Source organism: Protopterus annectens, chromosome 6.part0 (assembly GCF_019279795.1).
Source record: "Protopterus annectens isolate FY-2018-M chromosome 6.part0, PAN1.0, whole genome shotgun sequence".
Lineage (NCBI taxonomy): Eukaryota > Metazoa > Chordata > Ceratodontiformes > Protopteridae > Protopterus > Protopterus annectens.
This window is the reverse complement of record NC_056737.1, coordinates 696,954,586-696,975,172: the sequence shown is the minus strand read 5'-3', so window position 1 is coordinate 696,975,172 and position 20,587 is coordinate 696,954,586. Positions and strand designations below refer to the sequence as shown.

General features: G+C 40.9%; 1 protein-coding gene across 1 annotated transcript in view; it reads left to right on the top strand.

The window, feature by feature from the left end:
* The window catches only part of MTHFD1 (methylenetetrahydrofolate dehydrogenase, cyclohydrolase and formyltetrahydrofolate synthetase 1), a gene marked incomplete in the record, with an annotated part of 1,466,165 nt that overhangs the window by 1,265,003 nt on the left and 180,575 nt on the right, over positions 1 to 20,587 (top strand). Inside the window, 1 exon segment of the mRNA XM_044074387.1 lies at positions 11,778 to 11,955. Within this exon segment, the coding sequence (XP_043930322.1) occupies positions 11,778 to 11,955 (178 nt within the window).

The window sequence follows — 20,587 nt, the reverse complement described above, 5'->3', positions numbered from 1 at the left end:
GTCTGACGGTTCAAAGGGTTTTTGTGTTAAACCTTCAAGCACCGCAGTAAGATCCCAAGGTGGTGAGGGATCCTTTATCAGAGGTATCTGAAGAAAAATGCCTTTCATAAAAGCTTTACACAATCTAGAGGAAGTCAATAAAAAGTATTTATTCACTCTATATGGCACTGTTGACGTATACTGGAGTAATCCACTCCACAGTGCCATATAGTGTTTTTTTTTTGGTTACTATGAGCCTGTGCTGGAGAAACATATTTATTCCCTGTGTGGAAATTTGAAATTGCTGCCAACTGAAGTTTAATTGTAGAAAAACTAGCCCCATCTTTAAAAAAAAAGTTGTCAAAATATGAAGAATAGCAGAAATCGGTGCAGAAAAAGGATCAACCTCCTTATTTGATGCTTAAATAGAAAACCTTTTCCATTTACTTTTATAAACTTTTTTGGTACAATCCTTTTTAGAAGCCAAAATAATGTCATGAACTGGGGAAGAGAACCTGGACTATCTAACTATTATTGGACCTGGAGAAACCATGCAGTCTGCGTGAGGGTCTGAATGTTGGGGTATTGGATCCCTGATGAGTGAGAGAGGAAATCCTGAGTAGGCTCCAGTATCCATGGAGGATAATGAAGATGAAATTGTGGAAAGGGGAACCATATTTGCTGAGTCCAGAAGGAGGCAATGAGGATTATTGACCTTTTCAGCCTTCATGTTTTCTGAAAAAAGTCTTGCAATCAGGAGAAGAGGAAGATAAGCATAAAGGAGACCCGAGAGCCAAACATGAAGAAGAGCATCTCTCGGTGACTCCCCCGGGGGAAGATCAGAGTGAAGTACTTGCTGCATTTGCTGTTGAGAGGAGTGGCTAATAGGTCACAAGGTTGGACCCAATACCTGAAGATCATATTCGCTACCGACTGATTAAGAGACCACTTGTGAGGCATCAGAATGGATCTGCTTAGTTCGTCCACAAGGCACGTTGGTTTTCCCTGGAATGTGCATTGCAATTAGAAAGCTGTTTGATGAGATCACCTATTTCCAAACCCTCCTGGCCTCTCTGCAAGGGGATAAGATCGAGTTCCTTCTTGTTTTTTGATGTATCAGACTACAGACATGTTGTCGACTGAAATGCAATAGTCCACAAGGGAAGAGCATCTTGAAATCTTGAAATGCCTGCAATGCTAAAAGGACTGTTGTCATTTCTGGGACACTTATATGCAAGTTGGTCTCTTGGGGGACAACATGCCCTGGACAGTTCTTCCCAAGAAATCCCCTCCACCCCTCCCCAGTTAAGAAGTATCAGTGGTCACTGTGGCTACTGGGTTCAGTAGAACAAAGGATCTGCCCAGAAAAAGATTGTGGGATTGTATCCACCAGCAAATGTGTCACTTGCAAAATGGGGTGAGCTTTACTTGAAAAGACAGGGGCTGATACAGAATGGACCACTGATAGAGTCTATTGGAGGACCCACATAAAGAAGCATGCAAAAGGGAGTAGTATTGCACCTGTCACTGACCCAAGTGCTTGAAACACTAATCTTGCTGGAGGAGATTGATGAGAAAGGATAGCCTGAACCTGGTTTCCGATGGAAGTAACATGGAGGTAAAGATGTTATCTGTGTTGTTGTGTCCAAAACTGTCCCAATGAATTTCAGGCTCTGAACTGGTGCAGGTTTTGATTTGGCTAGATTTATCATAATGTCCCAATTGTTACAAATCTGGAGTAAATAGTCCCTGGCATGTTGTAGTTGATGCTTGTAGGGGGCAGTGAGGAACCAGTCATCCAGATATGGAAACACCTGGAATCCCTTCAGTCTCAAGTGAGCTGCAACTACTTCCATGCTTTTGGTGAACACCCTGGGGGCTTTGGTGAGTCCAAAGGGAAGAGCTCTGAATTGGTAATGACTGGCTCTCAGCCAAAAGTGAAGATGTCTTCTGAATTGTCTGTCTATTTTGATGTGATAGTATGCATCCTGAAGATCTACAGAGCACATCCAATCGTCCTTGTGCAGAAAAGGCAGGATGGACTGAATATGACCATTTGAGACTTTACTTTCTTTACATACTGGTTCAATTTACTTAGATACAAAATGGGTCCGAGGTCTCCTGTTTTCTTTGGCACTAAAAAGAAGCGTGAATAAGTTCTCAATCCTGTCTGGTTAGGTGGGACCTTCTGGATGACTCTTTTTTTCTAGCAGTTTTTGTATTTCTTGTACTGTGGCCTTCCTCTAACTGGGTGGAATGTTGAGAAGTTTCTTCCTCTGACAATGAGGAAGAATGGAAAATGGAATGTAATAACCTCTAGATGTTATTCTTAGCACCCATAAATCTCTTGTGATGTTTGTCTGGGCATCTAGGTGCAAAGAAAACCAACACCCAACTGCCTGCATAGTTGCACAGTCAGGCAGCACTTGAGGAGCACTGATAGGGCTGGTCTGAAAAGGAGACTCTAAAGCCCTTGTTCTGTGGGTCTTCTCTGCCTCTAGGATGACATCTACCATTAAAATTTCGCCCTCTGCCTCTGGAGGAATTGTCCCACATGAATTCTGGAAATGTCCCTGAGATTTACAGAGCCACGTTTTCTTACCACCTCTCTGGTTCCTAGAGAAGGTCCATCGAGGCATAGAAATCTTGATCCTTATGACAGACAGAGTATTTTCTTTTTGTTTGCTGTAGGTAAGTGTATCTTTTATTGATGGCTAAAGCAAGGAAGTGCCATCAAATGGGGCATTAACAAAAAAAAAAAAAAAAAAATCTTAAAGGGCTCAGCAAAGTTGTATAGCCACTTCCAGGCGTGTCTCCTTATGGCGATGCCTGAACCAGCTCCTTGTAAGGTCCCTTCAGCTGTGTGAAAGATTAACCTCATCGAAGCTTTTGAAATAGATAAAAGAGTGGCCAGTTGAGAGGAGGTCCCCTTGGATCTGACATGGCCTCTGACAGAGTATTTGATAGTTATTTAGTCAAGGCTCTTTGAAGTCTAGTAAAGTGCACCAGATAATTTAGCGACCTCAGAGTGAAAGTAGCTGAGGCGAACATTGTTTTTACAAATCTGTCCAATGCTCTAGACTCCCTGTTAGGTAGATGGACAGAAGAGTTCTGTTCTGCTAGCTTGATCTTGGTGGCTGCCGCCACTACCACAGCATAATCTGGGACTCATTTGCTCCAGTAGGGTCTGTCTGCAGGTGGGGCCAAAAACTTGTCAAGGCTCCTTCAATCCCCATCGGGAAACCAGATCAATAAGTTCTTCTGCTGGAGGGTTACCCGAGATGCAGACATGCCAGAACCAAAAGCCTCCAAGAACACAGATTTTTCAGGAGATGGGGTTTGGGATGATCAACCACCTTTTTGCTTCAGGATCTCAAGAATATCTCTAAAGGAGATGTCATCCGGTGGTGACCTGCAGGATTCCTCTCCTTCATCAAAATTGGTCTCTTCGATGAGAGACTCCATGGGGGAGTCTATATGTCTCCTCTTACATGTTCTCTTCCAGGGCACCTCTTTCATGGCATGTTCTGGAGAGGTGTCTGAAGAGAGGGGAAGTTCCTCCACTGGAACTGGCTGGAGACTCGTTGGAACTGGCTGTCCCTGTGGAATAGGTCTGATCAACTCAGAACCGATGAGAGAAAAGGGGTAGGATCTGAAACATGACAAGACCATTCTCTCTGGAGAGAAAAAGGTATTTCCACCACCTTGAAGGCCGAGGGACCAGGAGAAGCCTTGCCCCACCGCCTCAGAACTGAAGCTTCCGAAGAAGGTAGATCTGGGCCACCCCCGGATCTGAGCCTCAGGGAAAATCAGATCCAAACTGTCCAGGGCCACAGCTGTGAGGGGAAGGGATGGATCCAACAAAACTAGAGCCAAACCTACCCCCTCAGATCTTATCAGATCTGAAGCCAACACTTCAGCTCCAAGACCCATTCTGATCTGAGGGTACCAAAGCAGAACCAGTCAGTTGGAATGGAGGAAGAAATTTTCAATACCGAGTCTGTCAAGGATCTCAGATCCTTGGACTCCAAAACCAGTGGATGGATTGGAGAAGGAGAAATAATAGTCTTAGATGAAACAGGCATAAGCACTGATCCAGTTGGGGATGGAGCTTGTAAGACCCCGATCTGGATCTGAGCTCTGAGAAATCTTTGCATCATCCTATCCACATCTACTTCTGACAAGTGGAAGGGGGCCTGAAATGCTTCTGTGGTGTTTGGAGAAGCTGAGCAGGCAAGGTGGGCAAAATTAGCTTCATAATACAGTCAGGAGTAGCACTTCTAATGGAAGTACCCGGCTTTGGATCCAGTGACTTAGGATCTGAGGGGGGAAGTGTTGGACTGATCATAACTTTAGGAGCTGAAGCCTTAGAATCCAAATGTTGAAATGTCTTTGGATCCAGAGGGGTCGGATCCAAGAGCTTCTTAGTCTTTTTTGGTGTCTCCAACAAAGACCTAGGGGACTTTGAGGGAGAATGTTTTCGGTGCTCCCGAGGAGCAGACTTACTAGGTTTGGAGAGGTTTTGAGCCCTTGGAGTGGAAGAGGAAGGAAGAAGACTCCTAAAAATAAGCTTATTCCTGCTGTCTGCCAGGGCTCTTGGATTAAACGTGCTGCAAATTCTACATGACGTGTCCAAGTGTCCAGCTTCAAGGCAATAAACACATTCCTTATGGGCATCCAAATTTGGGATGTTATGCCCAAAAGAAAAGCATTTTTTAAAGCCTGTGGGTTTGTCTGACATAATTTAGATAGTGAAGAAGAAAAAACAAAGCACTACCAAGAATAAACAGATTTAGCAATTTTTTTTCATAACTAAACAGGAGAAAATAAACTACCAACTGTGGTAGAAAGAAATACCCAAAAGAGAAAGGTAAGAGAGAGAAACAATATCAGCAATGGTAGTGAGAGTACTATGAAAAAGTACAGAGAAAGGAAAGACAAATAACCCTGATGACCATCGAATACTAGGAAAAGGGAGAAAAATATTAAGCAAAAATTTTGTAATAGAGAATAATCAAATTCGCAATACTAATAAAAGTGCCTGAGAGTGGAACCTGTGTCTGCTCATGAAAGTGGCAAACGAGATCAGAGACAAAAGGGATGTAGTAGGGCATTATGGGTAGAGGGAGGAGCTTGAGAGTTGGAGCTAAAGTCCGAAATATGTGGCAGAGTCGGATCTGAAGATTGGATCCCTAACCCATAAGTGAGGAAGACTGAAAAAGACAACATCAGACCAGATTTTTCACTCACTGGAACTACAAAAAAAATATTAATATCAATCCCTTCTCTTGACCACTCTCCCTGCATGCACTCTCTCTCTCTCTCTCCTCATTTCCCCCTCCATATTTTTTCTTATTCTACAAGTTTTTCTTCACCTCGTTCACCTTGTCCCCAGACTCCTGTTGTCCTTCCTTGAGTGTGTTTTCTTCCCTTTCCCCTTCATTTTCAGTATTTACTATTTGCTCTTGACAGTCCATCCAAAAGTGTCCCTTTTTACTCAAGATGCACTCAGGCACACACCTTCTTGCAGTATGTCCTTTCTCCTCACATTGGTTATATTGTATCTTGTCACAATCATTAATTAAATGAGAGAAGTCCCCACAAAAGGAACCTGATTTAGACTGGCGAGCATATCATAATGTCCCTCTAAGTCCAGCCACATAAATAACACTTGGCAAGTTTCTCACCATATTTTTTCATATTTCAAAACTTCTCTCACCCTCCACCCTCCATTCCATAAATTTCTTGCACATTTATTTATTTATTTTATTTATTTCACATTTGTTGACTGGGTTGGTCTGGCTGTGCCAAAGGCTCATTTTCATCAGAGACCCAGGGAGAAAAGCTCCTTATTTTTGATATAGTATTACATAAAACATTTGTTACAGAGTTATTTGAAATTAACATCCAGAGTATAAGGAAACATACATATGCGTAGATTCGTAGTAAAAAACACTATAAGGTTTAGTAGACATTTTTAAACAGTTTAATTTATACATTTGGTGGATATAAGTTTCATATGTTAAGGTAGGTGATAGTAACAGACAGGGAGGGAGGGAAAAGAAGAGAAGAGCAATGACGGAGGGAGGGGGGAGTAGAGAGAGGAGAAGTAGATGTTAAAAGATAGGGAATATTCATGGTGGATGACTACAGTGGCAGTATCCGTTTTCCATAAGATATTTTTGCACAGCAGTTTTGAAGTTTTGGAATGATCAAGTGATCTGATTTCTGGGGGTAGTTGGTTCCAAGAAGTTGCAGGGTTATAGTTGTAGAGTAAGCATCCCATTTTGGTCTTTGGTTTACGAATCAGTAGTAAGTCTTTGTCAGAGCTACGTAATGGCCTTGCAGGGGTGTATTTTGTTATAATAGTGATAAGGCTGGGACAGTAGTTAGACTGATATAAGATAGAATGGATGATCTTAAGTTGATGCATTTTTAAAAGATGGGGGAATTCTAGCCAGTTAAGTTGCTTTAAAGAACAATGGTGAGATTTGTGTGGTAGATTGGTAGCAAATCTGGCAACCTTATTGTAGGTGGCTTCTAGTTTGGTGAGAAGAGATGAGTGTAGATTGGTAAGTAGGTGGCAGCTATAAAGGAGAGTGGGTATTAGAAAAGTATGAGAAAGGGTTTGTCTAGCTGTGTCAGTTAAATATTTCTTGTTTCGATAAAGGTGACCAGGTTTCTGATGGGTAGTTTTAATACAGTTGGTTACATGTAAATCAAACTTTAGCTGGTCATCTATGGTGACTCCTAGTAATGTAGTTCTTGGTTCAGGTTTTAGAATGGTATTATTACTGGATTATATTGCAAATGAGGATTTAAGATTGGTTAGGTTTTTGGGAAGAAAGAGAAGGAGTTTGGTTTTCTTGGGGTTGAGTATTAATTTGTTGTTACTAAGCCATGTCTCTATAGTATTGAAGGAAGCCTGCGTAGTAGAGAATAGGTCTAAAGGATTATCAGCAATGGTGATCACTATGGAGTCATCAGCATATTGTACAAGTGTTGATAGGGGACAGGAGGTGTGTAATAGATTGGTGAAGATATTGAAAAGTAATGGGCCAAGGCTAGAGCCTTGGGGTACACCCATTTGTACGGTAAGGGGAGGGGACAAGGCTGAGAGCCATTTGACTGATTGCTGTCGGTTGGCGAGATAACTGGAGAACCAAGAGATAGTAGAAGAGGAGAAATTGAGTTGGGTTAGTATGTCTAAGAGAAGGGAGTGGGAGACAGTGTCAAAGGCTTTGGAGAGGTCCAGAAAGAAGCATGATACAAGTTTGTTTGAGTCCCTAGCAAGAGATATGGTATTGGTGAAGGATATTAAAGCAGTGGTTTTACTATGTTTGGGGCGGAACCCATGCTGTGTTGGTGTTAGAAGGTTTTCTGCAAGAAGGTATTGCATAACTTGTTTGTGTATACATTTGTCTAAGATTTTTGAGAGGGGAGACAGTATGGTAATTGGTCTAAAGTTAGCTATATCTGAGAATTTACCCTCTTTGTGAATGGGTAATGTATAGATTTTTTTCCAGATTGTAGGAACATAAGATTCAGATATGGAGCAGTTTACCAGTATAGATACTGGGTAGGCAAGGGGTTCAGAGGCAATCTGTAGGAAATTTGAGGGGAGGTTATCTGCTGATGGTGAGCAGGGCTTTAGTTTGGAGAGTAGAGATTTTATGTAGCTCCTAGATACTGTTTTGAGGGAAAAGTAGATTGCAGGGTTTGGATGGGGGAGGGGCTTATGTGACTGCTTATGTTATTGTTATTGGGGAGGGAATTAATTATGGTGGTAATTGAGTCAATGAAATGAGTATTAAACTTGGAGGCTATTAGTTCAGGGGAGTCTTGTGGGCAAGGATTACGAGGGGAGAGGTTTCCAGGGTGTAATATTTGATTAATGGATCTCCAGAATTTTTTGGGATTGGATTTGAGGGTAGAGGGAGGGTTATTATAGAAGTTCTTTTTGTCTTGTACAAATTTATGAATTTTGTTTCTGAGTTCTTTATTGGTCTGGAGAATGGAGGGGGTCTTAGTTTTAGACCATAATTTCCAGATTCTGTCTCGGTTTTTCATAAGGGTTTGGGTTGTTTTAGATAGCCAGGGGGCTGTTTTGGATTTGACTCTGACTGTGCAGAGAGGAGCATGGGAGTTTAGGATGTCAAGGAAGATGGTGTTGAAAGAGAGGACAGCGTCATCGAGGGGGAGGGTCTTTAGATGTGACAAGTTGATTTTAGAGAGTGTGTCTAAAAAGGTGTTGGGGCAGAAGGTTTTAAGTTTGCGAGTAGTAATATACTTGTGAGGTTTGTTAAAAAGGGGTGAGTATCTAGTTACTGTCGTAGGGCAGTAGTCACTGAGAACATTAGGGAGTGTCTGGGGATTATGGTAGTTTTGTGGATGGGAGACTAGGACCCAATCGAGGAGGGAGGTGGAGGTGTGAGATTTATTGATATAGGTAGGAGCAGTGATTAATTGTTTGAACCCGTACAAGTTAATAGTAGATGGTGAATATGGCATCTGGAGAGAGAGAGACAGTCAATGTTTACATCACCTAATATGATGGTTTCTTTATTTAAGGTCTGTGATATGTAGGATAAGATGTCTTCGAGTATGCTAGTGTTATCTCCTGGGGGATGTAGATGGCTACTATAGTTATGGTGGTAAAGTTGTTGAGTTTGAAGTTTGCTAGTAAGAGTTCGGCTGTTGAAAAGGATGGGAGGGGGCTTTCAAGGCTAGTTAGGGTGAGGAGGTCAGAGTAGAGGATGGCTACACCTCCACCTTTTTTCTTTTGATGATCTTGTCGAAGGATGTTATATCCAGGAGGGATGATTTCACTGTCTTGAATATGTGGTTTTAACCAGGTCTCTGTTAGGGAGACAATGTCTGTTTTTTCCATAGCTACCCAGGCGTGGAAATCGTATGTTTTATTAACAATACTCCTGACATTAATTGAGTAGAAGCATATGTAACTTTCACAATATTATTAGTTTCACTCAGACCCTGCATGCATTTTATACATTGTATTCTTATAGTTCATCAGTTCTAAACTGCAAAGTAACCTTTTTAATATTTAAGTTAGTGTCAAAAAACAATTAATTGTTTCATGGATGAATGTCCTTGTTTTTGTTACACAATTCCAGGGATTTCATCATCAGTCATTCAGTTTCAAAATGTCTCTATCCCAGTATGTGTAAAAGACTGAATTTTTCAAGCTTTAAAACCCAGAACAGTTACCAAATTGTGCCATATATAATATATATTACATTGTTTTTGTTCTTATTCTCACAATTGCTTTTCCCTTCTGTTTAGAAACAGTTTTACTTCCAGTTTGTTGCTGCTGTCCTTTTTTTGCCTGCTGCCACTGCTGCATACGTTTCATTTACTGCATTATCTGCTGCCACAAAGCCAGACACCTTCTCAGTTTATTGCTGCTTTCCTGTTTTACTTTCTGTCACTGAGGCATAAGTTTTAACCGCTGCATTCTCTGCTGCCACATCACCTGGTTCCTTTTCCATATTACCATCCTCACCACATATGAAAAATTTATTTGCCATCTCACCATGAAACAGCAGAACTGTCAACAGAATTATCCTGCTCAATTATTTTTAACAGATTATCATCCACAGGCCCTTCTGACACCAGTTCTGTTATCTGCACCACTTCAACAGACTTGCTTACTTGCTTCTCCATGGAGACAGCTAAGTGCTACTCGCTTGTAACATCAACAACATTTTGAAGCTTAATAACTAATGCATTTTTCTCCAAATTCTCACTTTCCATCTTCAGAATCTCCATGGCGTTTCTCTTCTTCGTGCTTCTACTTCCTTTAGGCCCAATCCTTGCTGTTATCGGAGCTCTCCAGCACCATCTAGCAGCTCCACAGAGTAGGGGAAGCCCCCTGATACCCTTGTCAAAGTTCCCCTAGTAGTATAAATACCTCCTCAGTTCTCCCCTGAAAAGAGGCTGCAAGCCTAGAAAAATTAATTTGGTCAACAAAACATAAGTTTTAAACAAAAATTCTTATAATTAAACTTTTCATTCAGCACTTTTTTGTTCATGCTACAAACTTTAAGAATGAATAAGCATACTGAACATCAGTATGGGGCCACCCTTTCAGTAAGGACAGGAAAACATGCTTTGTTGCATTTATCAAAAAATCAGGCCGTTCACTACAGGCCTATCTGTTATGCACTAATTCCCCATACAGTAAAGATGTCATAGTACAGGGAAGGTGGTAATTGTCTCTGTGTAAAAAGGCACCAGTTGAAGTCAGTGTCCTGTGCAGCCTTGAAGTGTACATAACAGTAAAGTGTGACCCCCCCCCCAAAAAAAAAATAGGTACTAACCAGTAAATTCAAATATATGCCATACTCATTAAAATTCTCCTTATCAAAAAAAAAAAAAAAAAAACAGCATGGTGGAATGAATATCTGCTCCCTTCCCTTAGTTTATTTGGATTACCAACATGCTTGAAATCATACCTGTCACATGTCCCTCATTTTTGGGGAAATTCATGACTTTGGCTTAAATTTTGCTTTATTTTTTTTTTTTTACCTAAAACTGATAATTTTTCAAACAAATGGTCAACAAACAGTGACAGTAGTGTTAGGGCATCCTTTTCGTTCATAAAATATATGTTATTTAAATTTTGTTAGTCTGTCAGTTTTCTAAGACAGGAGTAACAGCCAGGTCTGCTAGAGTTGCCCAAGTCCCAGACACAAGAAGACCACTGTCTCTGAGCATAGGACTCCGGCATATATTAGATGTCACAGCTCACTCAAACCTGACTGCATGTTCAGTGAGTTATGGCAGCCATGTAGAAACAGTGTAACTAACACAACTTGCCTGAACACAGCAGCCAAATTTGAGCAAGGCAAGTCCGTCAGCCATGAGTAGGGAGTGGTAGGGGGTGGGAGTGCAGGGTAGGGTTTCAGTCAGTGATCAGGAGGGGAATTTAGGTTTAGGGAAGTGGATGTGAGATTGGAGCTAGGAATCAATCAGGAAATTTAGGCTTTGGGAGCAGGAAGAGAGTTTTATGTTTAGGCAGTGGGTAGGGAGTTTAGGTTTAGGGAGTGGAAGTGGAGTTTTGAGGTTAGGGAATGATTTGGGACTGTAAGTTTAGGGAATGTGAAGAGAGTTTTAGGTTTAGAAAACAGGAGGGGAGTGCTATGGTTAGGGTTAGGGACTGGGTGGGAATTTTAGGGTTAGAGTCAGGATTTTGGTAGAGCTATGCAGTTCAGTAGGGTCGAGTGGTGTGAGAACTAGGTATTTAACTAGGAACAGGTTAATGGGAGTTAGTGAGCAAGTGAGTCATGAAATACTAACATGTGAGCCCTTGTAGTAGACCCATTCCAGACTATGTTTTAAAATGTTTCCCTGATTTTGTGTTATCTGCATGATTATTCTTGGATTTGTCCTTCATTCTGGAAGTATGAGGTAAGTACCTATGCTTGAAATGCATCAGTGTTGTTTTGCATCACCTCTGAAATATCACAGAAGTCTAAAAGCTTTTGGCACATATTAAGTTTTGGAAATGCATCAGTTCGTTCTGTTATACATAAAATGGTACTACTTGCTAAAGACTTTTTTGCTGTTTTCAGCTGAAAAAGTCCAATGTCCCCTAGTGCTGAAGCACCCATAAACATTTTCACATGTTTCTAGTAAGTACTTGATATGTGCTTTTAATTAACTTTACCCGGACACATTTTCCAGAGCAAAAGTGTGCAATGACAAACATTTCATTAAAATACATTTTAAAGCAACTTATCTCTTTGTCCAAATGTGTGTAATCTTTTTCCACGCAGGACAGATACAGACGCTGAGCTGATGTTGGTCTGCCGTTTTGCCAAAGAAGCTGGAGCCTTTGATGCTGTCAAGTGTACTCACTGGGCTGAAGGAGGAAAAGGAGCTGTAGACCTTGCCCAAGCAGTCCAGAAAGCAGCACAAGCACCAAGTAACTTCCAACTTCTCTATGATGTGGAGGTAAAACATTTTTATTAAATGTAAATGAAAATATACAAAGTTTTTTTTTTTACAGTCAACATAAAAGGACTCCCCTATTTTTTGTTTTCTAAATGTGTTCTAAATTCTTTTGTAAGATTGCTAACATTGTACAAGATTATATTACATATTCCAGTTAGTCTATAAGCAGTACATGTTATTTTAATGGAGTTTTTCTCCCATGGCATTGTGGAATAGTGGTTAGTGTGCTGCCTCACTGAACTTGGGCAACCAGTTTGCTGTATAGTTATGATGCCTTCCTTGTGGAGTTTGCATGTTCTCACCGTGCTCACAGGGATTCAAGGTTTTTTTTTACTTTCATGCCACACTTCAGAGACATGCATACAGGTTGCTTGAAAACAATACATTTGCCTATGTCTGTGCATTCGAGTGTGGATGTGGGAATGTGTCTGTCTTTCGATGGGTTGGCATCCTATTCTGAGCAGCTCCTTCCTCAAAACCTGTACTTGCCAGGATCTACTGTAGCCTTTTTGTGGTTGAATTTGTTGAAAGCAAGAATATGGATTCCTGAGGCATTTGACCCCGTGTCTTCACTGTAAATGTAGCCTGTCCAGTGGAGCAGACCTGGTCAGCATAACAAATTGTGATCATCGTCATCAACATTTTTCCATGGGGTTACATCAACATTAGTGGGCAAGCCTTTCAGAAGGACTGACCACATCAGAACAAGTAAATAAAGAAATAAAATTAAATGAAAGGTAGAAGCATTAGGAAGTCTTATCTCCTTAAATGTATTTTGCAGAAGTTTGAAGAACTGTCTGATGTGATATTCCTACAATATGTAGAACACTGGACACCTCTGGCTAAATGCAGACATGTACAGATCAACATTTCTTTATTCTATCTGCAGGGTCTACGATGGACTGCTGGAAAGTGATTTGTACTGTTCTTGCTCTATTTCACATAAGCTGACTGCAGTCAGACATTCGAGAATTATATAGTCAGTAAAGTGGCTGTAATGAATGGGTACTGAGACAATCTGTGGATAAAACTGACTGACCCCATCTGTTGTTTGACCACAGGTAATGATTATTGACCTGACATAATAGAGCCCACCTCATTGCAATTAGTTCCACCCATTCATTTGCTTCCTGCCCCTCCCCCCTCCACTGCAAAGTTATCAACTAACATTGCCTTTACTTCTCCATCCTGTAGAAGCTAAATCACATTCTTTTGCACCCTGATTTCATCTTTGCATTTTTCCAGCTAGTAATAATGTAACTACAATGGTCATCTGGAACTCTGTTGTTGAGACTTGACTAACTGCTGATTGACAATCACTAGTGGGCTACTTTGAATTCAATCCAGGGTATCATTTCTGTTTTTACTTTACTTGTATGATCATTGTGTTTGCACATATTTTGAAGCAGTTGGACTTAACTTTAGTTAAAATAAGGCTGTACCTAGGGCTTATTCCAAACCATCAGCATATGTTAGTTTTACATGCTTTATCAGTAAATGTTGCTGCTCTGTCTTTCTGGCTGGAGAAGGATAAATTAGTGCAGTGAATGTCTGATGTGCACTAGGGTTCCATTACTGGTAGCAGTGTGCAAAATAAATAACCGTGTTGAGACCCTGTAAGTTAATGCTGGAGTAATCAGTACCCAGGATATTGTCTGTACAAAGGGATACATCAGTCATATATGTAGTAGTTGAAAAAGACATTGAGTCAAAAAGAGACTCAGGGATTTTTTAGATTTGCCTCAGCACAGGCCTCTAGCTATACCCCCTGTCCTGGATATTGTAGATGATGTCTTCTTGGAGTCCAGTCTTACTCCTGACCCCTTACCACCAGCTCCTAGAAAACCTGACAGGTACTACAGAGTACCTGATTCTCATAAATTTCTCTTTAAGAATCCTACTGCGGATCCAGAGACCATTTCCCAGGGACCTAAAGGCATTAAGTCTACTACAGCCAAAAACCCTACCCCTTCAGACAGGGATTCTAGAACTTTAGACAGATGGGGTAGGAAGGTATATACCTCTGCATCTCTTGCCATCAGGGCTTTGGATTGCCAGTTTCACATGTTGAAGTACCAGCAACATATTATGGAACTAATTCAAACAAATTGTGTTGCTTCCATATTGTGCAGAAAATAAAGATTTACAAGAGTTAATGCATTCTGCAAACTAAGTTAGTGAACATACTTTGCAATGTCGGTTTGATGCCTTAGAAGCATCTTGCAAGGCTGCTGTCATTGGGTCTGTACTCAGAAGGCATATTTGGCTAAAATAACAAGTCTTGCCTGACCATGTCAAAGCAAAATTGCTAGATGCTCCATTAAATCAGGAGCGTTTGTTTGGCACAAAAGCAGAAGAAGTTCTTAAAAAGATGGAAGAAAAAGCTAAATCGATGCAAACAGGCAAAGATTTCTTACAGGTGCAGTCACCTAGACTCAGTAGGCATTGGCCTGCAAAAAACTGGTCCTTTCCAGTCCCTCTCAGGCCTTCTCAGTCCAAACCCAGGGGAAACAGACCACCAAGACTACAGTCTCAGGGTATGCAGAGATCTAAACAATGCAGTGTTTCCACCTCAAAACCAGGGAGTGGTAAGCCACCCCTTATGGAAAAGGTTCACAATGACTTCCAAATTATCCTTCCCAGCCGTGCCCAAGTACTTGCACCCCTAGGAGGAAAACTCGCCCTTCATGCAAAAAACTGGATGTCCATTACTCAGGACCGATGGGTTCTAAACATTGTATCTGAGGGATACAGATTCTACTTCCACTCACTGCCAACACAAGCGGGTTGCCAGACCTTCCTCCAAACCAGTGGGCAGAGGCTCAAATGCAAGTACTTTCTCTTCTCCATATCAGGGCTATTCAACCTGTTCCAGTAGAACAAAGAGGACAGGGTTTCTACTCCAGACTGTTCCTGGTGCCCAGAAAAGAGAGCTCTTGGCGCCCTATCCTGGATCTATCAATTCTCAACACCTTTCTAGTGGTCCCAAAAATTCAAAATGCTTACACTGCAACAGCTTCTTCTTGTGCTAGCCAAGGATGCCTGGTTAGTCACCCTAGACTTAAAAGAAGCTTATCTGCACATCCCCATAAGGGAGTCTTGCAGGAAATATCTACGTTTCAGGGCAGGCTCTATGCACTATCAGTTCTCTGCACTTCCCTTTGGCTTATCTACTGCGCCCAGAGTATTCACAAAATGCCTGGCTCCAGCCATTGCATACTGCAGGCAGAGAAATATTCAAATCTTCCCATACTTGGATGATTGCCTGATTCAAGTGGACAGTCAGGAATTGCTTCTTCAGCACCTGGCATTTGTAAAAAGACTTCTAACTTCACTGGAATACACCATCAATGAAAAGAAATCACAACTGGTGCCCAGCCAACAAATTGTATTCCTGGGAGCAAGCTTGAACACAACTTCCCAGATGGCATTCCTCACTCCAGAAAAGCAGGTCCATCTGACAAACTATTTCAAACGAATGGCCAACAAATCCCAGCTATCTGCAAGGGAAATACAGCAAGCCCTAGGGTTCATGGCCTCATGCATTCTGCTAATTCCATATGCACGACTGCATATGAGGAAACTTCAATGGTACTTAAAATGTCTCTGGTGTCAACACTCTCAGGACCTGGAAACAGTGATTCCTGTCATACCTTGTCTAAGGGCAGAGTTCCTTTGTTGGGCAGAAGCATGCAACCACAACAAGGGACTTCCTTTCATTCAACCCCTCGCCGCCCAAACCCTGACAACAGACACATCAGACTATGCATGGGGGGCTCACATGACAGGCAAATGCATTCAAGGCAAATGGAGCCCAGAACAAATTCCCCTGCATATCAGCCAAAAAGAGATGCTAGCTGTACAGAATGCTCTGACAGTCTTCAAATACCTTATCCTTCCAGGACAGCTCCTGATAAAGACAGACAACACCACAGTTATGTGGTACATAAACAAGCAGGCGGGACACATTCTTACCCACTCTGCAGGTTAGCCATGGCTCTGTGGAACACAGCCTTGAGCATCCAAGTGCACCTACAAGCTCAATTCCTGCCAGGCAAGCAAAATTCACTGGCAGACGACTTAAGCAGAAATCTACTGGACCAGCACGAGTGGAAACTGGAACCCAACTCATTCAAACGTCTAACCCAGAGGTGGGGAACTCTGGAGGTGGACCTTTTTGCCTCCCCCCAAAACCACCAGTTAAGCAAAGTTTGCACCAGGAACCCTCACAGCAGTTCCTGGAAGGTGGACGCCCTATCCTTTACATGGGAAAACCTCTCAATTAATGCCTTTCCTCCTCTGCCCCTCCTCTCAAAAGTACTACTCAAGATCAAACAGGACAGACCAAGGGCAATCCTTATTGCACCAGACTGGCCACACCAGCACTGGTACCCACTCCTACGCAGTCTGACAGCAGTGTCACCCTGGCAGCTACATCAGACACCTTCCCTGCTGTCTCAGCAGGAGGGACAGATTTTGCATCCGCAGCTGCAAACCCTGAACCTTGCAGCCTGGCTTATCCCATGAATACACCATCAGCATCCCTCAGCAAACAGGTGCTGGATGTCATCCTTGAGACCAGAAGGCCTAGTACTAGGAAATCCTATGCTGAAAAGTGGAAAAGATATTGTTCTTGAAGTCCGTCTCAAGGAAAGGACACAGCTGTGCCCAACTTACCTCAAATCCTTGATAGCTAGAAGTAAAAATAAAATGTATTGGTAGGGCAGCAATGAGCGGCAGATGATTGTAATAAACTGGTGGAATAGTCCTTCCTATAGACTCAAAAGTGATTTGAGTTATAGGTTACTTAGGATGCATAGGCATAAAAGTCATTAAATACTCCTGTTAAAGCCAACAAACATATAACAACAATAGTGTAGTAACTGAATCCCATTCAACTCTATATAATGAACATTTGCAGTACAGCGTTGTTTATCGCTAGTACAACGTACACTAGAGTCATGTAAATGAGCGTTATCTAGTAGTGTACGCAAAAGGTAAAAAAGACAGTCTATCCGTGGATACTCATGCCTTATAGAGTCCACGCTATTCAACTTTCAAAAGTAATGAATTTTTACGTATGCTGTAGTTGACAAGCAAAAAAGTCAGGCTTATATAACAGTCAATGCAAAGCAAGTGCTTCTACGGATTCTCTCAGTTCGTATATGCGCTATTGTGAATAGGCAACAAACGAGCTGTAATGGCAGTCAGTGCAAGGCAAATGCACCTACTGAATCTTGCAGTTCAGGTAAATCAATTAGTCCAACCTCTCAATGTATGCGCTTCAATAAGTGAGCAAAAAAAAACGGCTCAGATAGAATTAAACGTAAACCAAGTATAGTAGAGTAGGTTTCCTTACATAACCTTTCGGTCCTTTTGGGTCAATAAATCCAACTGCTCGATGTAACAACAGCCACAACTGCTCACCTAAATACTTTTCAGCATGCAGTACTTTCAAAGTTATAATCTTCTTAGATAAAAGGATTGACCCAACTTCAATACGATATAATACAGCAAATCTTTTATTGAACAGAACGGCAAGCGCTTTCACCCAGAGGCTTCATCAGGCCATTAAACATTACATATTCTACTAAAACCACGTCTTAAATACTCTTACAACTAATGACATCACTTCCATCAATTTCCTGTAATTATTATAATTACAATGAATTCAAATGTTTTAAAGGTACATCATAATATTTACTTAGTACAACTCTAAAGCAACTTTAAAATAATTAGTTATAAAAACTCATACATATATATTTACATAGTTTTATATTTCATATGCATTTGATGGAATACATTTAGATAGGTATATATACTTTTAGGTGTTTTTTAATGGTTTATCTAATGGTTTGGTATACATATGCATACATATGATAATGTTTAAGTGTATTGCATGACGCCAGTTTTTAGTGCCAAAGCATGTCCTAATGGAACCATGCGTATCAACATCCGCATACTAATATATAGCACATATATACACATGGCTGTATATTTACACAGTACGCATGTCTGCTTACACTTATTAGTCCTATACATTTAGTTCTAATATTCTTGTATCCAGCATTTATATATTTTAGGACTCATGTATTTTGCCCTTGTTTTTGAGCCATGTATACATACATGCATTTTAATGTTTACGCCTAGTATGCATATACAGACCTAGATATTTTATTATATAATTTATATATTTTTGTGATCAAGTATATATATATTTTTACACATTACATTATATATTATATATTATGGAGAGTATTACTTGCATATTTACTGTTATGAATTATTTAGAATATTTAGTTATGTTTTTAATTTATTTTAGTTTAATATATTTGTATGGTTTATTGTGCACATTTTCATGAGTTTTTATAACTAATTATTTTAAAGTTGCTTTAGAGTTGTACTAAGTAAATATTATGATGTACCTTTAAAACATTTGAATTCATTGTAATTATTATAATTACAGGAAATTGATGGAAGTGATGTCATTAGTTGTAAGAGTATTTAAGACGTGGTTTTAGTAGAATATGTAATGTTTAATGGCCTGATGAAGCCTCTGGGTGAAAGCGCTTGCCGTTCTGTTCAATAAAAGATTTGCTGTATTATATCGTATTGAAGTTGGGACGATCCTTTTATCTAAGAAGATTATAACTTTGAAAGTACTGCATGCTGAAAAGTATTTAGGTGAGCAGTTGTGGCTGTTGTTACATCGAGCAGTTGGATTTATTGACCCAAAAGGACCGAAAGGTTATGTAAGGAAACCTACTCTACTATACTTGGTTTACGTTTAATTCTATCTGAGCCGTTTTTTTTTGCTCACTTATTGAAGCGCATACATTGAGAGGTTGGACTAATTGATTTACCTGAACTGCAAGATTCAGTAGGTGCATTTGCCTTGCACTGACTGCCATTACAGCTCGTTTGTTGCCTATTCACAATAGCGCATATACGAACTGAGAGACTCCGTAGAAGCACTTGCTTTGCATTGACTGTTATATAAGCCTGACTTTTTTGCTTGTCAACTACAGCATACGTAAAAATTCATTACTTTTGAAAGTTGAATAGCGTGGACTCTATAAGGCATGAGTATCCACGGATAGACTGTCTTTTTTACCTTTTGCGTACACTACTAGATAACGCTCATTTACATGACTCTAGTGTACGTTGTACTAGCGATAAACAACGCTGTACTGCAAATGTTCATTATATAGAGTTGAATGGGATTCAGTTACTACACTATTGTTGTTATATGTTTGTTGGCTTTAACAGGAGTATTTAATGACTTTTATGCCTATGCATCCTAAGTAACCTATAACTCAAATCACTTTTGAGTCTATAGGAAGGACTATTCCACCAGTTTATTACAATCATCTGCCGCTCATTGCTGCCCTACCAATACATTTTATTTTTACTTCTAGCTATCCAGGGTAAGCATTTCAAGTAGCCAAAATATTTTCATTACCTCAAATCCTTGATTACCTAGCAGAGCTGCTCCATAGAGGCCTATCCTTCTCATCCATTAAGAGTCATGCCTCTGCCATCTCAGCTCATTATAATACCGAGCCTCCTCTCTTTTCTCACCCTCTCATCAAGCAGTTCCTGAGAGGACCTAACAATTTAAGGCCCCATAGGAGAGCTCCCTCCGCGGCCTGGGACCTTAACTTTGTACTGAAAAAGCTCACACCTGCTGCTTCAGCAGAGTTAAAATTCTTCTCTTGGAAAACAGCCTTACTTCTAGCTATTACTTCAGCAAGAAGAGTGTCTGAGTTACAGGCACTAATGGCGGTGAAGTCCTTCATTATTTTCCATGCAGACAGGGTTTCCCTCAGGACTAACTCTTCCTTTATGCCCAAGGTGGTATCCAGTGTGGCTTTAAACCAATCCATCCATTTGCCAACCTTTTTCCCTAATCCTCAGAATAGAGGGGAAAGGATCCTGCACTCCTTGGATCTGCACAGACAGCTCAGGTTCTACCTTGACAGGACTAAGCCTCTCGGAAAATCTGACCAGCTATGAGTCAGCTTTGCAACAGGGGCAGAGGGCAAGGCCATTTCAAAGCAAACCATTTCCAAATGGGTAGCACACTGCATCCATTTCTGCTACAAGCACCATGGAAAACCTACCCCTCTGGGGATCAGAACTCATTCCACTTAAGTTACTTCAACCTCTACAACATTTCTTAGGGGGGTCCCCACCAGAGACATCATGGAAGCTGCAACCTGGAGTTATGTACACACCTTCACCAAGCATTACCACTTACCTATTTTTTCCAAATCCAGAGCTGGATTTGCTACAGCAGTCTTACAAGGCCTGCTAGCCAGCCCCAATACTTCTTGACTGCCTCCACCCTTCCTCAGCTTTGGGAATCAACCCAAGTGTGATGACTGTAACAGTGAAACACAAAGAACATAGTACAGTTGTGTACACTTACCGTAAATGTAGATGTTCAATTATATTAACTGTTGCAGTCCTGGTTTCCCTCCCTCCAGCCCCCTGGCTTTCTCTATCCTTTTTTTCCTATCCTCTTTATGGCCATCTTTTATGGCAGGGCTATTTACTTTTTACTGGAGGTGTTCCACACCATGTAATAGCTTCCTATTTTGGGGGCTCCTGACAACTAGGGCAAGAAAAA